General features: G+C 42.4%; 1 protein-coding gene across 3 annotated transcripts in view; it reads left to right on the forward strand.

The window, feature by feature from the left end:
- Positions 1 to 18,373, forward strand: part of BCAS3 (BCAS3 microtubule associated cell migration factor) — a 4,343,716-nt gene that overhangs the window by 2,847,709 nt on the left and 1,477,634 nt on the right. For all 3 annotated transcript variants that reach the window (XM_078679810.1, XM_078679809.1, XM_078679811.1), the window contains exon 20: positions 11,756 to 11,856. In XM_078679810.1, the coding sequence (XP_078535936.1) occupies positions 11,756 to 11,856 (101 nt within the window). The remainder of the gene's footprint in view (positions 1 to 11,755; positions 11,857 to 18,373) is intronic.

Below are 18,373 nucleotides of genomic sequence, written 5' to 3' on the forward strand. Positions count from 1 at the left end.
ATGTCCAGATGTGGTGAGTGGAGATAGTTACTAATACATAGAAAACATGACATTAACATATAAAATATTTTCATTTACTATCTCACCCACTTCGAAACTAGATAATCAAACAGCCCGTTTTTTTGTAACGGATAATCCTTGTGTCTTACACACGATTAATACACTTGGCTTTCTTTAATTTTTGAGCACGGTTTAAACTTTCATATTCATTTCAACGGACTCACAGGGTGAATTCTTGCAAACTGCATCATATCACTCAACTAACCCATTCAACACGATTGTCGAGCCTTTTTCTAAAGTGCTGTTATATCATCATTTTTTTAGAATTTTCCCCGGAAGAAGGCATCATGAATGCCAAAATGCATTGGGAAAGCTTAAATTTGGATTAATTCGTTGGAATACATTGAAACGCATATGTCTTGTGAATACAACAGCAATTGCTTATTGGAAATAAATGTTGTTGAAAACATAACAAACGTTCTAAGTCGGATATAAAGGAACAGTGAAACCTTCTGGGTGAAGGACCACAAGGAAGCCCGGGGGACATACCCCCATGTGTGAGGGAATGCCTCCCTCCCACCTCCCCATATATGCCAGCCGATGCGCGGCCGCGCCGCTGGCACGCAGAAGCCGCACCTGGACCGCGCCCAGCCCCAGAACCCCTGCCCCCCCGATGAACCACCCACCAAGAAAGACCCCAACCACCTCCGATGCATACTACTGAACACCCGCTCCGCACGCAAGCATGCCCTTGAGCTCTGGGACCTGCTCGACACAACATCCCCGGACATAGCCTTCCTGACAGAGACCTGGTTTAAAGATTCTTCCGCACCCGACATCGCCATAGCCATCCCATACGGCTACAAGATCACCCGCAGAGACCGCACCAACGGAGTCAGAGGAGGAATTGCATTCGTCCACAAGAACAGCATCAGGATCTCGATTAGCACCGACGACACGCTCAGCACCACTGAACACATGCATTTCCAGATCTACACAGACCCTAACTCCACCCTCAGAGGCACCCTCGTCTACCGACCCCCCGGACCCTGCCCCCAGTTCAGCGACTCCATCGCCTACTTGATCAGCACACACGCCCTGACCTCCACCGACTACATCCTCCTCGGAGACCTGAACTTTCACCTTGAGAACAACAACGACAACAACTCCACAACCTTGATCGATAACCTCGCCAACCTTGGACTGAAGCAACTCGTCATAACACCCACCCACTCCACCGGCCACACGCTCGACCCTGTCTTCTCCTCAAACCCGCATGTCTCCGTCAGCCACACCACCGAACTCCTCTGGACCAACCACCGCTGCATCCACTTCACCTTCCAGAAGCCCACCACACACCACCGCACCGAACAGATCCCCCGCCGCTGCTGGAGCAAAATCACCGAAGACCAACTACACACAAACCTCGCTCACAGCCCACCCACCGAACCCTCCGACACCGACGATGCTGCCCACAGCCTCAGACGCTGGATCGAGGACTGCGCTAACACCCTCGCCCCGCTGAAGAACCCCCCACAGAGACACCAGCAAGAGGGCCAGCTGGTTCACCTCGGAACTCCTAGCCTCCAAGCAAGCCTGCCGGAAACTAGAGAAGAAATGGCGCTGTGAAAAAACTCCGGACAGCCACGCAGCATACAAGGACGCTATCCGCAACCACCACCACCTCATCACGGCGGCCAAGAGGACCTCTTTCAAAGACCGCCTTGACAACAACGCACACAATAGCAAGGAGCTCTTCTCCTTCGGACCCATTCCTGCACCACGTCTTCAACAGACCAAGCAGCACCATCGCTCCCCACCTGCGCAACGTCATCAATCTCTCCCTCGAGACTGCGACCTTCCCAGAGATCTGGAAACACTCCGAGATCAACGCCCTACTCAAAAAACCTAAGGCAGACCCAAGAGACCTCAAGAACTTCCGGCCCATCTCTCTGCTCCCCTCCCCTTTCCGGCCAAGGTCATTGAGAAAACCGTCAACAGACAGCTAACCCGATACCTTTAACCAGAACCGACAGTCTGCTACCTAACTCCTGAGGCGGAAAGCCGGGAGCAACGCTTGTTATTTTAAAAATTACTATTGTTCTTTTAATTTGCTACTACTTTTAAAGATTGCATTTTGCACTTTGGCTTTTACCTTTTTTGCCACACTGTCTTTGCCTGTTTATCCCGAACAGCCGACTAGGTGCTGTCTCCGGGACTGACAGGGGGTCCGCCATCTTGGGGATAGCCCAGGGTTGGCGTTGCAGCTCCCTCGCGCACGACCCTTAGCACAGCTGATTTAATTTCCAGCACAGTTTATAAGTCGCGCTCTTCTCTTCGCGCGCATAACCAACAGTCTGCTACCTAACTCCTGAGGCGGAAAGCCGGGAACAACGCTTGTTATTTTAAAAATTACTATTGTTCTTTTAATTTGCTACTACTTTTAAAGATTGCATTTTGCACTTTGGCTTTTACCTTTTTTGCCGCACTGTCTTTGCCTGTTTATCCCGAACAGCCGACTAGGTGCTGTCTCCGGGACTGACAGGGGGTCCGCCATCTTGGGGATAGCCCAGGGTTGGCGTGCAGCTCCCTCGCGCACGGCCCTTAGCACATCATAAATGTGCATCCCCTCCCGGCCGCACAGCGGGTGCGCCGAAGGCGCACCAAAGGCAAGCCCGTCTGCGCCCGTCCGCGACATGCCGGGACCAGGGGCCACCCCCCTAACCTCCTCCTTGATTTACCCCTCGAAGGACCTGTTGAATATTCGTAGCACTTCTGGACCCCTTAGTCCTTCTATGATCGGACATCTTACTCAATTAAGTGTTTACCAATCCCCTCCTCCTATGTCTCATAGGCCTCCTCCACCCAGCCAAATTAAAGCTGACACTCAACAATTACATATCTTCTATCTCAACACGAGATTGTTAGTAAAACATCAACTGGATATTTTTCTCTTCCTGGCTGATCAAAAACCTGATATTCTCTTCCTTACAGAGACGTGGCTTAACGCAGACTCTTCACCAGACATCTTAGCAGCACTTCCTGAGAACTATTATATTTTACAGGTAGACCGCATCCCAGGTAAAATGGGCGGCAGAGTAGCTGCCATCATTAACAAACACTTAGCATTCACCAAATTGATGTCACTTGACCTCCCAGCAGCCGACAATATGGTGATCAGGTTTGATTCTGGGCCAGGTACTTTTATATGTGTACTAATGTACAGACCCCCTCAAAGTATGCCCTCTTTTCCACTCTCTTTGTGTGACCAGTTGGCTATGTTGGTCACTGATTACACTAGGATCTTGATGGTTGGCGATTTCAATTACTGGTTGGATAATGGGTCTGGAGACTCGGCAGCAAGCAAATTTGGGGATCTCCTCACAGGACTTAATTTCAGCCACCATATTGACGCTGCCACCCACGTCAAAGGGCACACACTGGATCAGATCTGGAGTTCCAACCTTAGCGTCTCATCGCCCACGATCTCGCCGTGTATATGGTCTGACCATTTTTTGATCCAATTTTATATTTCCATCTCTAAGCCTCCTATTAATACAGATACTAAAAAAGGCATGATTAGGAAGTGGGGTTCTTTGGACACTCCAGCTTTTTTTGACAGTCTGCAGAATTCAGTCCCTGTCAATAATAACGGCCTCGATCAATCTGCAGCTGACATCTCCGAATGGCTTGTTAAAGCTAGCAATATACACGCCCCTCTAAAAACGTCGAAAACTTTGTGTCAATCTGACGCTCATAAATTGTTTTCCCCAGACCTCAGGGCTAAGAAACGTATTGTCCGCCAGAAGGAACGCGAGTGGAGAAGGAATTACGATCCTTTTGGGAAGACCCAATATTTGGCTGCTCGCTCTGCCTATATGAAGGCCATTCTCTCAGCTAAAGCAGAATTCTTCTCCAACGTTATTGAAAATTCTCTCAATAAGTCGAAGGACATCTTCTCTATTGTAGATAAGCTCACCAATCCGGCAAGAACCCAGCCCAAACCTAAAGCTACACAAGAATTCTGTAATACCCTCAATAAATATTTTCAAGAAAAGATTAGGCTCATCAAGTCCAGTATCCCAGCTACCCTTCCCATTCCCCATGATGCCACTTTCCTCTAAAATGAATCTTCCCTTGATTTCTTCCCCTCTCTGGATGTCCCGACCTTTCTCGCCCTGACGGCTAGGGTCAAGTCAGGCTCCCCTCATGACTGTTGCCCACCCCAGATCTTAAAAAAGGTGATTACTGCCTTCCCCCTGCCTATATTGAGTCTTCTTAACAGCTCTCTAGCGTCGGGCATGGTACCAAGTTCCTTTAAAGAGGCTGTAGTGGTACCTTTACAAAAGAAGCCAGGCTTGGATCCTATTATACTATCGAATTATAGGCCTATCTCTCTGTTACCTTATTTGGCCAAAGTTTTGGAAGCTCATGTTACCACTCACCTCTCTAATTTCATCGAGCAGTCGAATTTTATGGACCCTGCTCAAGCGGGATTCCGTCCTGCCCATTCTACCGAAGCGGTTATTACAGCAGTCTTGGATCCTCTATGCCATAATGCAGACCTAGGCATCCCCCAGGCCCTGGTTCTGCTTGATTTGTCGGCTGCGTTTGACACGGTCGACCATGACATTCTTCTCGACCGTGTCAAACTAGCCGGCATACGTGGCCTCGCCCACGATAGGGTTAGGTCCTTTCTTAGTACCTGCTCCCAATCAGTAGGTCTTCCTCCCTTCTCCTCGCCTAAATTGCTCACTACCTGTGGGGTTCCTCAGGGTTCCTCCTTATCACCGATCTTGTTCAATATTTATATGTTTCCTCTGTTAAATTCATTAAAATCCTTTAAAGTTACCACCTTTAATTATGCAGACGACCTGCAACTCACCTTTACCATCGACGATTCCCCTTAATCTGTCCTTCAATTTCAGTCCACCATGCTCTTTATAGGTCAATGGATGGACAGTAACCATCTCAAGCTGAATCCTGAAAAGACAGAATTGGTTCTTTTCGGCAAAAGTAAGCTTTTCTGGGGACCACATTATTGGCCTCCCAAACTCGGCCCACCTCCCAATCCATCTAAATTGGTGAAAAGCCTAGGGTTACTTATCGATGATGAGCTTTCATTGAGGCATCAAGTTAATGCTGTAGTGTCATCGTGCTTTTTCCAGCTCCAGAAAATAAAGAACATCAGCCAACTTCTCACCCAATCCGCCCTGACTCAGGTTGTAATGGCCTTGGTGTTGTCGCATTTAGACTATGCCAACGCCATTTACCTAGGCCTCCCGGCTGCCCTTAGCAAGCGTTTGCAGCTAGCTCAAAATCAAGCAGCTAGACTTATCTACCGTCTCCCTCGCTGGCAATCTGCTAGACCGCTGCTTAAGCAACTCCATTGGCTTCCTGTTATACAGCGCACTCTCTTTAAAGTTGCCTGCATGACGTTCAAAGCCCTTTATGTTCGCTGTCCTAGGTTCATTCAGGAACTTTTGCCTAAATACACCCCTTCACGCAATCTTCGGTCTGCTTCTCAAATCCTCTTGATTGTCCCCCGTTTTAAGTTTCAACGTAAGGGAGGACGTAGGTTTGCCACGCTTGCTACCAAGCTGTGGAACGCCCTCACCTTGGAGATCCGTTCTTCCATTTCCCTTCTCCAGTTTAGACGGCAACTTAAAACGTGGCTTTTCGTGCAGACGATGGCGTAATTTTCCTTTTCCTTCTTGGGTTTAGTTTTTAGACCTGCCGGTTAGCGCCATGAAACCTTCGGGTGTACGTGCGCTGTACAAATTTTGGATAAGATAAGATAAGAAAACAGAATCCTGGACCCTTTCCAGTCAGGGTTCCACAGCAACCACAGCACCGAGACTGCCCTCATTGCCACCACCGATGACATCAGGACCCTGCTGGATAACGGCGAGACCGCAGCACTCATCCTCCTAGACCTCTCTGCCGCCTCCGACACCGTCTGCCACCATACAACAACACGCACGCCTCCACGCCACAGGAATCCGAGACAAGGCTCTGGATTGGACCACCTCCTTCCTCTTCGGCAGAACCCAGAGTGTCCGCATCCCCCCATTCCGTTCCAAAGCCTCCGAGATCATCTGTGGCGTCCCCCAGGGATCCTCCCTCAGCCCAACGCTGTTCAAAATTTACATGGCCCCGCTCGCACACTTAGCCCGACAACACTTAGCCTGACAGCACGACCTCAACATAATCTCCTACGCCGATGACACTCAGCTGATCCTCTCCCTCACCAAGGACACCATCACAGCCAATGCCAACCTCCATGAAGGAATTAAGGCCGTCGCCGACTGGATGAAGACCAGCCGTCTGAAGCTGAACTCGGACACGACAGAGGTCCTCATCCTCGGCTCCAATCCTTCAGCCTGGGACGACTCCTGTTGGCGGACAGCACAGGGGGCAGCCCCGACACACACACGCAACCTGGGAATCATCCTCGACTCAACGCTCTCAATGACCAAGCAAGTCAACGCCGTCTCCTCCTCCTGCCTCAACACTCTCCGCATGCTCCACAAGATCTACAGATGGATCCCGACAGATACAAGAAAGACAGTCACACAGCCCCTCGTCAGTAGCAGACTCTTCTACAGAAACGCCCTCCACGCGGGAGCCCAGACCAAGCTCATTAAATGACTACAACGCATCCAAAACGCTTCGGCACGACTGATCCTCGACGTACCATGCCACGGCCACATCACCCCCACCTGAGAAACCTGCACTGGCTCCCCGTCAACAAGAGGATATCCTTCAAGCTCCTCACCCACGCATACAAGGCACTCCACAAGACTGGCCCAGCCTACCTCAACAGACGGCTCTCCTTCTACATCCCCAACCGCCAGCTACGCTCCGCCGACCTCTCACTCGCCACCGTCCCGCGCATCTGAAGAACAACCACTGGTGGGAGATCCTTCTCCCACATAGCCGCCAAGACATGGAACACCCTCCCACTGAGCCTACGACAGACCCAAGACCTGCTGACCTTCAGGAGGATACTCAAGACCTGGTTGTTCGATCAATAGCGGCCCCCCCTCCCCCCCAGCCCCTTGAGACCCTCACGGGTATGTAGTGCGCTTTACAAATGTTTGATTGAAGCATAAAATTACAAATCGATTAAATGAAAATCACCTCTCCTGAACTATAGATGTATGTAAGTAGGCCACATAGAATTAAACAATGAACTGTTAATTCCTAGGTTTGTTGCAGAGTTCACAATCTAAAACCTCTTCCTATTGTATTTGTGCGACCACTCATAGTGTATAACCCATTCCTACTGTTCTTGTGATGTGGTTACACCATTCAAAACCCATTCCTGCTGTATTTGACTAGGAATCTGTGTTAGCAATGTCTCTATCAGTTGAGCAATGGAATCAATTCATAGTAGGATGACATGTATTCGACCCAATCAAATGCCTGTAAAGAAGAACCACCTTACTGTTAGACCTAAACTGAGCACCAGGTACTCCAATTTAGCACTTCACCATCAGGGTAGCGTGGCAGAGCAGAGTCAAGGCTTACTCAGAGAGGGGATAGTGTCCACACTGAGTCCCAGGAAGAAGTACTGAATAACAAAAACATGTGCAGTGTATTTCTAAAATAATATTGTGGCACGAAAACAAACATGTTATTATATAATGCGTGCAAAGCAAACTGGCCTATAACATGTGCAGTTAGACTAACTTAGGGGAGAACCACAGTGGGCTCTAAAGGGAACTCACTATAAGGTTGACCAGCTTCTCAGGGGATGTCTAAGCATTGCTTTAAAACATATGATAACCAGAGTTTTCTTTGTAGATTTTGTGGGTGTAACAATTTAAGAAGGCTTGGTGTCATTGATGTGGAGTGAGGTATAGATGGGTCCAGCAGTGGGTTGATGCCGTTCTTGATTGTCTTGAACAGCGTTCTGCTTCTGTTGATGGCTTCACTGGAGGTGTCAATAGTAGTACTTTAAGTTTGGCTGATGTGATGAGCTTTCTGCATGTTGAGTCGAGAGACTTCAGTTTCGAGAGGTCCACAAGAGTTCTGTTTTTTGTTATTTACTTTCTGCACGCGGAAGGATGAGTCATTTATTGTCAGAAAAGTCTTTAGAGTTCCACGGTTCTGAAGGGTTTGGCATGCACTTGCATGGTGTAATTGGAGCATAGGTATCCATATAGCTTTCCAAAAACATGTTGAAGTTGTTTAGAAGAGTGTTGTCATTAGACATGGAGGGATCACTGACATAATATAGAATACCAAAATATCGAGGTAAAAATATAGAATACCAAAATACCGACCTCCTATCTCCAAACAGGTAAGTACAAAAATATCGAATCAAAAATATTGATGTAAAAAATATAGTCAAAATATCGATTTTTTTTTTAAATAGTTAAAAGTAATTTTAAATTAATGAAATAATAAATATAACTAACTTAAACATAATTAAAATACTTGAACAACATTAAAATTAATAAATAATTAATATAAATAAATAAATAAAGATTGTTTTTAATACATATATATACATATTTATATATATAAACATAGTATTAATAAAAAATATACAATATATTTACCATAGGATAGCAAGAGGGTTAAATTTACTATTACCTCTCCAGTGAGTGTAACAGTATAAAAAACATTGGCTAGCATAGCAGTAAAAATTACTATTCCCACTCCAGTGAGTGCAACAGTAGGGAAAGCGTTGGATAGTGGGAAGGTAAAAATTACTATTCCCACTCCAGATAGTGCAACAGTAGGGAAAGCGTTGGATAGCGTAGGGGTAAAAATTACTATTCCCACTCCAGAGAGTGCAACAGTAGGGAAAGCGTTGGATAGCGTAGGGGTAAAAATTACTATTCCCACTCCAGAGAGTGCAACAGTAGGGAAAGCGTTGGATAGCGTAGGGGTAAAAATTACTATTCCCACTCCAGAGAGTGCAACAGTAGGGAAAGCGTTGGATAGCGTAGGGGTAAAAATTACTATTCCCACTCCAAAGAGTGCAGCAGTAGGGAAAGCATTGGATAGTGTAGAGGTAAAAATTACTATTCCCACTCCAGAGAGTGCAACAGTAGGGAAAGCGTTGGATAGCGTAGGGGTAAAAATTACTATTCCCACTCCTGAGAGTGCGACAGTAGAGAAAGCGTTGGATAGCCTAGGGGTAAAAATTACTATTCCCACTCCAGTGAGTGCAACAGTAGGGAAAGCGTTGGATAGCGTAGGGGTAAAAATACTATTCCCACTCCAATGAGTGCAACAGTAGGGAAAGCGTTGGATAGCGTGAGGGTAAAAATTACTATTCCAACTCGAGAGTGCAACAGTAGGGAAAGCGTTGGATAGCGTAGGGGTAAAAATTACTATTCCCAATCCAGAGAGTGCAACAGTAGGGAAAGCGTTGGATAGCGTAGAGGTAAAAATGACTATTCCCACTCCAGAGAGTGCAACAGTAGGGAAAGTAAATACTTCATATATAAATAAAAATAAAATAAATATTAATACCAATTACAAATTAATTAAAATAATTAACACTTGTATATAATATATTAATTAATCAATTAAAAATACAAATAAAAATTAATTATTAACAATAATTACCTACTAATACAAATTATTTACCAATTAACAATAAATAATTAACAATTAAAAAATAATAAAAAATTAGATAGAAAAAAAAATAATTTAAAAATTGAATTACTTACAATTAAATTACTTCCCACCCTATTCCCCTGTAAACCCACAACCCGCTACAGAAAATAAATTAATTAAATTAACATAATTATCAATTAATCAATTAATTCAAATTAATTACCAATTATATTTTAATTAATTACCAATTAATAATTAATTAACAATTAATTCAAAATAAATACCAATAAATAAATTAACATATGTAATTAATTTTAATGAAATTACTTCCCACCCTATTCCCCTATAAACCCACAACCCGCTACAGAAAATAAATTACTAAAATTAACATATTTATCAATTAATAAATTTATTAAAATTAATTACCAATTATATTTTAATTAATTACCAATTAATAATTAACAATTAGTTCAAAATAAATACCAATAAATAAATTAACATATTTAATTAAATATAATTAAATTGCTTCCCACCCTATTCCCCTATAAACCCACAACCCGCTACAGAAAATAAATTACTAAAATTAACATAATTATCAATTAATCAATTAATTAAAACTAATCACCGATTATATTTTTATTAATTAACAATTAATTAACAATTAATTCAAAATAAATACCAATAAATAAATTAATATATTTAAATAATTATAATTAAATTACTTCCCACCCTATTCCCCTATAAACCCACAACCCACTACAGAATTATATTACTCAAAAATAAATACCATAAAAATTATAATTATTATAAATAATAAAATTTATATACACTTTTCAAACATATACTAGCATAAAACACACTTTAAAAATTGATATTAACTTACTTACCTCAAATTCGATATTTTTGTGGTCTATATTCTGTCCATTCTATATTTTTGTTGTCTATATTCTGTCCATTCGATGTTATGTCCATTCTATATTTTTTAATCTATATTAATGCAAATCGATATTAAAAACTCGATATTTTGAGTGTATTGCCACATGGAGTTGATAAGGTGAGAGATGAATTCAACTACTAGGTTGTCTATGGAGAAGTCTTTGAAGAGTGTCAAGGTTTAGTCTTTTCATTTGTGTTGACCTTGGTTTGTTGGTAGACAGCTAACCATGGAGAGTGGGATGGCAAAGTGTTTGGTCCAGTCTAGGGGTATTGGTGGGTTGCATTGGGCTGTTTGTGATATTGAGGATGTGGATTTTGGAGTGTATTGGTTGTGTGACATTCTGTAGCATGTTAAATGTATCCTTGAGTTTGTTTTTTTGTTTTTTGCGGTGGTGTTCTCTGAGAGGTTGAAGTCATCCAAAAGGGTGGTGTGGGCATGTCAGATGGACGAGGTGGTGAGGCTATCTGAAAATTCTTAATGAAGTCCTTGTTCTGCCCGGTAGGCCACTTCCTTGCTCTGTGGAGTGAGTGGACTCTTTATCATCTAAAAAGGGCCCAGATTAAGCATCAGCTCACGATCTCTGATCATTTGTTCTAAGCTCTGCATCTAAGGATGCTGAAGGAGAAAGACACAAGAAACCGATGTCAATGCACAGGGGAGACACTTACATGTAACTCCGCTCCATCACTTCCGGGGTGGTATGGAGTCACTGCAGAGCCAAATTGTGGGCCGAACCAGCATGTAGGAGCTTTGCTTAAATCATTCTCCCTGAAGTTATGAAATGTTGCATCTTTTCTACTAATTAAAGATCCTCATCAACGGAATGACAGAGGAGGAAACTGGATTATTGGAAATGGGAGGTACATTTGGTGACTTAGGCCGAGGGGTGGGTGTTTTGTTTGATAAATGTATTCAGACGTCATCATATTAACATTTTTCACTCATTACGAAAATGTTTATGTGCATATCATGTAGGAATACAATTGTTTTCAACTTGAATATCTGCATATTCTGTTTTACCCAAAACTCGTGTCAAAACCATCCTACTATGTGAAGGTACAGAGGTCTAGTGTATCCAGATCCAATGTTTGATGGAAAGAACATAGACCTCCACAACAGAAGTAGATTGTCTGGCAAAGTCCAAGATATTTCAAATGGAGCTATGTTATTTCAGAAGCTAACCTATGATACATCTTTTGCTAGGCATCTTACCTAGGTAGTGCCTTTATTTCTGTACAGTGGTGCCACCTGGAAGTCCTGGGCCGATGACAAGACACGAATCTTATGACAGTTTATCCTCAGATCACAGTGGTCAAGAAGATGAAGAGTGGCTTTCTCAGGTATGTATTTTCTTTATTTGATATTTTTTATGTAGCGGTACTGCAGCATGTGTGGTTGGTGCACTGCACAATTTTAATACACCGTACAATGACTATATGAAATAAACATATAACCTTAGCGATATTGTACTGCTTAGGTTGGAGGACATTATTGTAATGGTTATGTTACGTTGAAGCAAAAATGTCTGGGTGTGGAGTGTTTGTTAAGAGCAGCAAGAAAACAAGCTGGACTGGTCGATACAGCGTAGGTACAAATCTGCAATTCTAGATAGATCCTAATCTAAGTAGATTTTAATAAGAAAGTTGTTTACACCCAGCTGAAGAAGAGTAGGTCCAGTTGCTGTCTCAGATTGTATGGTAGAGAGCTCCAAAGACTTCTTGCTGCTGTGGTAAAGAATCCATCTTCCACTTGTTTTGTTTTGAATTTGAACGGCATTACTAATAGTTTTTTTTTGCTTTGGAGTCTCGCAATCTCTAAATCCACCAGAGAATGTAAAGAAATTAGTCAGGTAGATGAGTCTCGCATGTTCTATGGTTTTGTGAGTTATGCAGTCCATTTTGAGTTTCATTGGGCCACTATTGGAAGCCATCCGATGTTGCGTATATTTGGCATAATGTGATCAAATTATTTGTCTGTGATTAATCTTCCTGTTGAATGGAATTCTGGTTTGATGGGCGTGGAATTCCTGTTCGAATTTAGCTAGTTTGAAAAGAAAATGTTGTTTAGCTTTTTGAGCACATAATATAATTTTTGCTGATTGAGATGTTTTGCTGATGTGTTTCTCAAGAGATAGTTTGGAATTGATTGAGTCCACAGACCAAGCCTTAGTAGACGTATAACCTTCCAGATGGTTCGTGGAGTAATTCTTGGGTCACTTTGCTTTTAGATTTTGATAATATTAATATGAATTATGTTTCCTGAAGATTTAATATTGTTCTACTATACTCGTATTCTTCAACTATAATTGGGTGTGTTCTCTATGTTGAAGTATTTAGACACATGTATCAAGGAGATGTCTACCTACTGGTTTAATACTGTAGGTTGGGGATAGTATGGAACCTTGTGGTACTCTTCAGATATTTATTTATTTCTGATGTATATTTGCCAGTTTTAGCTAGTTGATTCTATTTGGTGTGAAATGATGCAAATTGGTTGAGAATGTGCTTGTGAAAGCCGATTCGGTAATGTAAAACATTCAGTAGTATTGCATGATCTATTGTATAGAACACTGCTGAAAAAGGTATAAGCTGCCAAGCAGTGTTGATGTGGCATTGCTGTTGCGCATACGAAATGTGGTTTATTTTACTTTATGGGCAATTGGATGGCATATTAAGAACCTTTAGTAATTGTTACATATTTCTTTTTATGATGCAAGATGAGAGAAAAATGTCAAAGTAGCCTTCCACTGTGCGATCCAGTTACCTATCCTGATACCGCTTTGGAAGTTTTCATGTCAATGGTGCTAAATCCTAAATAATTTGTTCATTTCCCTTACTGATTGCACCATGGGGGAAGGGTTCTGTTTGCATTTGTAGTCAATTTACAGAGGCATCATGTAGACAAACTGCAGGTAGAATTGTAGACGTACAGTGTTTGATTGTATTTGTTGTCAATTGTAGCATGCATTTTCCTACTGTAGTACCTATTCTGTGCAACACGCTGTAGATCAAGAATCGACTAGTGAGTGTTCAAGGGATAGCTATTTAAAGTTTGTCTAAATACATAATTATAGTGCTCCTTCGGGAGCCTTTGTTAAGGATGATTAAAAGTTGTTGAACATTTAGAAAAAATTCGGTTTGAATATTTTGTTTCATGAAGGTGTGACACTTTAGACTTTAGTGCAGTGCTTTCAGTCATTGCTATAACTTTGACAAACTTTTCCTTTTAAAGTTGTGTGGGGTACTGTACCAGGTATAAGGTCATTTATGTTGTGGAAACAGTTAAAAGAAAAACAGCTCATGCCAAGAAATCAGGACTTTTGATTTAGTGCAAAATAAGGGAGAGAAATTGTGCAATACACACTGTATCAGTTGTTGTGTTAGTAGCAGTGAAAACCCCCCATTTTTCTGGCTTCTTTTATGCAGTGCTGATCTTTCCCAACATAGCCATTTCTGTCTCACGTGTGCTGAACTGGTTATGATAAATCTTCCTTAGTAATTTCTTTCGAGCAAATCATTTCAGGAAAATACTGCTGAATGGGGTTCTATCTATCCCATCCTGCATTAAATATTTTGCTGAAAACCAACATATTAATATTAAATGAAGAAAATGCTACATTTCTGATAATAGCTTAATGACGTGTCAATACCCCTCCCAAGATATGACTGAACACTTAGTCCCATTCCATATAACTGCAACCCAGTGAAAGATTTATCAACATTGTTGAGAACTGTAACATGACATCACAGAGAAGCATGCGGACATCTCTGTATGAGTCTGTCTTTTGTACCAACATTTCAGAAGCTGCTTTTTTATTGTGTGCAAAACTGTACTACAGACATTTACGGATTTAAACACTACAATGGTCTTTCTTTAAAAATGTTAGTCACACCTCGGACCCAATTACAGATCATTAAGTATGATCCTACCTTCCTGTTGCCCAGTGCATGTTAAGCCAGTTTTAAACCATATATAGTGACTCTTTTTCAATGTGATGTGTCTCGTACACTACACTAGTTATACCCTTGTGTCGTTCTAACTACAATTCAAGTTGTAACCTCAATCTGCTTCTACCTTCTCACCCCCAGTGAGTGATTGGAGTATATTAGGAGAAATAATACATTCTGATCACATCTGAATTTGATTTTAATACAGTCAAGAGCTCCTCAAATACATTTAATAACGCAGGACCTGAGGGCTATGTTTTTTAGAAAATTGAATCTCGGAAAAACAGAAACTAAAGACCTCCCCTTTCACTTAGCAGAGGTCGAAAGTTGAGCCAGTCCCATTTTAGTAGTAGTCAACCGGAAGAGAACTCGAGGATAAAGCATGCAACACAAAGTTGTGTGAGTGAGAGTTCTAGTAAAATAAAAGGAATTACTCTTTATGGATAAGTGTAAATAGGGACCTATTAATTAACAGATGATGTCATCAATTGCTCCTTCAACTCCGCTACCTTCCCGGAAATCTGGAAACATGCCGAACTCAACGCCCTTCTGAAGAAACCCACAGCAGACCCCACCAAACTTAAGAACTACCACCCCATCTCGCTCCTCCCATTCCCCGCCAAAGTCATTGAGAAAGCCGTCAACAGTCAGCTCGCCGCCTTCCTCGAATCCAACAAATCCCTCGACCCTTCACAATCTGGCTTCCGAGCCAAACACAGCACCGAAACCGCCCTCATCGCAGCTACAGACGATATCCTAACACTTCTGGACAACGGAGAAACAGTTGCCCTCATCTTACTTGACCTCTCTGCAGCCTTCGACACAGTCTGTCATAGCACCCTCATACAACGTCTCAGCAACGTCGAAATACAAGGAAAAGCATTGGAATGGATCATATCGTTCCTTGCCGGAAAAACCCAGAGAGTCCCCCTCTCCCCCTTCAAATCAGAGGCCACCGAAGTCATCTGCGGCATACCACAAGGATCAGCACTCAGTCCCACCCTCTTCAACGTATACATGAGTCCCCTCACATCCATCGCACGCCAACACAACCTCAACATCATCTCCTACGCAGACGACACCCAGCTGATCCTTTCCCTCACCAAAGACCCGAACACCGCCAAAACCAACCTACACGAAGGAATGAAAGAAGTAGCCGAGTGGATGAAGAACAGCCGCTTAAAACTGAACTTGGACAAAACGGAAGTCCTCATCTTAGGATCATCCCCCTCGGCCTGGGATGACTCTTGGTGGCCACCAGCCCTGGGAACCGCACCCACACCAACGGATCACGCACGCAACCTGGGCTTCATCCTGGACTCCTCCCTCTCGATGACCAAACAAGCCAATGCCGTCTCATCATCCTGCTTCAACATCCTACGCATGCTCAAAAAAGTCTTCCGCTGGATCCCCACTGAAACAAGAAAGACGGTCACCCACGCACTGGTCACCAGCCGACTGGATTACGGAAACACCCTCTACGCCGGAACCACAGCCAAACTACAGAAAAAACTTAAACGCATCCAAAACGCATCAGCCAGACTCATACTGGACATCCCTCGTCAATCTCACATTTCCGACCACCTGAAAGATCTCCACTGGCTCCCCGTCAACAAGAGAATAACGTTCCGTCTCCTCACCCACGCACACAAAGCCCTCTATGATCTAGGACCCGAATGCCTCCACACGAGACTGTCCTTCTACACCCCCACCCGCCAACTACGATCCTCCAATCAAGCCCTCGCCGCAATTCCGCGCATCCACTGATCCACCATGGGGGGAAGATCCTTCTCCTACTTAGCGGCCAAGACCTGGAATTCTCTCCCCACCCACCTCCGCCTTACTCAGAACCACCTCTCCTTCAGAAAGCAACTAAAAACTTGGTTATTCGATAAGTAAATGCACCCGCCTCCCCAAGCGCCTTGAGACCCTCTGGGTGAGTAGTGCGCTATATATATATATATATATATATATATATATGAACTTGAACTTGAACATGAACACATTCTTATTCGTTTGAGACATTGTTTTCCAGATATTCATATTTTTAGTTTTCTGAACCATCTTACATTATTGGTTTGTAATGTAAGGTGAATTTGTAGAGAGCTGCATGTCATTCGTGAGGGGTATCGAGGCGCAATGTATGTGAGTGAAGGCCTGTGGTTAATCTGGACCTGAATAAAGGCTGTCTCGATGGTCCTGCAAGAAAACTAGTTGAATAGCCAGACCTTCAGCTTCTTGCGGAATTCAAGAAGTGTGGAGGAAGGAGGCCCTGATGGGTTTCAGAACATAATACAGATTTTCTTAATTACAGGCCACCCATGCTTAGTTTTTGTTTGGTTTGCCACGGTTAATGCAGGCAGTATTTTGGGAGATGTTTCTGTTATTCAAGTGTAGCAAATATCAACATAAGTGACTAATATTTGTATACCACACCGTGTTTAGTCAGTCCTTTCTCTGTTACTTTCTTTCTTCTCCTCTCTCCTCTCTCCCCCCCGCTGAGTTTTTTTTTTTTCCAATGAGGTAAAACGCTACTTTGATTTTTAGCCAAAGCACTGAATTCCCTATAATTTTGTTCTGTTTTTTTTTTTTTTTGACAGGGGTCGATGTATAGTCATTTTATTTCTCTTTTCACAACATAATAATGTACATTTGGAAAGCACCTTATGGAATGTTATATCTAATGTATGTTTTAGTGCAAAACAATAATAAAACTCAATAAAAACATTTGAAATTAAAACAATAATATATTCCTTATATCATGAAATTTATTTTTAAACTTCTAGTATATTGTTTGCAAACCAAGATGAATGAAATGCAAAAACATGAAGTGAAAAACACTAACATTAGAACTTTCCATGCATTGCCTAACATATAAATGAAAAAATAAATTCTGTAACTACTATAAGATGTTTGAAAACAGCATGATAAAGAGAAAACATATCAATGTTTATATAAGCAAATACACAACCACTATATATATATATATATACACACACACAGATTAAAGCTTAGTTATAGTTAGAAAAACGTTATTAATGCTTCCTACAGAAGACCATCTTAAACTGGTCAAACCTTAAAAGTTATTGTTATAACTTACAGTTTTAACTTGTACTCCCTTCGAAACATCCTATACCTCTCATTCCTCCATAATTAGTGTTGTTAACTCACTAGCCACACTACATTAACTATAACTTGCACCTTCTCTATGCACAGGTTGTACCCTTTGATATTACATCACTTATAGGGTGTTACCTTTCCTAAAAAGACTCATGACGTGTAATGAAATTATTTTTGAGAACACTGAATGGTAGTGTGTGGAGTTGTCACAGCCAGTCTAAATGAATTGTGTAAACATTTTGTGAGAATTAATTTTAAATAATTGTAGTTCATAACTACAGCTGTGCCTCCTAGATACTATTGCGATAGTACTGTGCGGTTGCCTAATAGCATTTTATTGGCTTATAACACTTCAGTTATGGAAAGCAGGAAGTTTATACCCCTTTTAATCATTTGTACTGTGAGTTTCAAAGGTGAAGAAGGTTGTAGTATTTCCCTGAGGTATAATGTTCTTATTTGCACCCACCTTTTTGAAACTTGTTTGACGTTCAAATAGTTGAGCAGCAAGGTTCTGTCCTGCAGCAGGAGGAGGAAGATCAGGAGGAGCAGATGATGCTACAGGTGAACTGTAGGTGAAATGCTGAAAAAAGTTGAAAGAGTTTGTTGTGTTGCAGTTTTTTCCTTGCCAGCTTGAGAAAACAATGAAACACAAAACTGGTAAACCGATGAGCTGCAACCTTTGCCAGAAGGTTATGTCTCATGATACCCGACAGCAGTACTCTTTTGGGACGACAGGAATGTGCATGCACCTAGACGCAATCCAATCTACCAGGTTGGCACAGGCCGAAAG

Source organism: Lissotriton helveticus, chromosome 3_1, assembly GCF_964261635.1.
Source record: "Lissotriton helveticus chromosome 3_1, aLisHel1.1, whole genome shotgun sequence".
Lineage (NCBI taxonomy): Eukaryota > Metazoa > Chordata > Amphibia > Caudata > Salamandridae > Lissotriton > Lissotriton helveticus.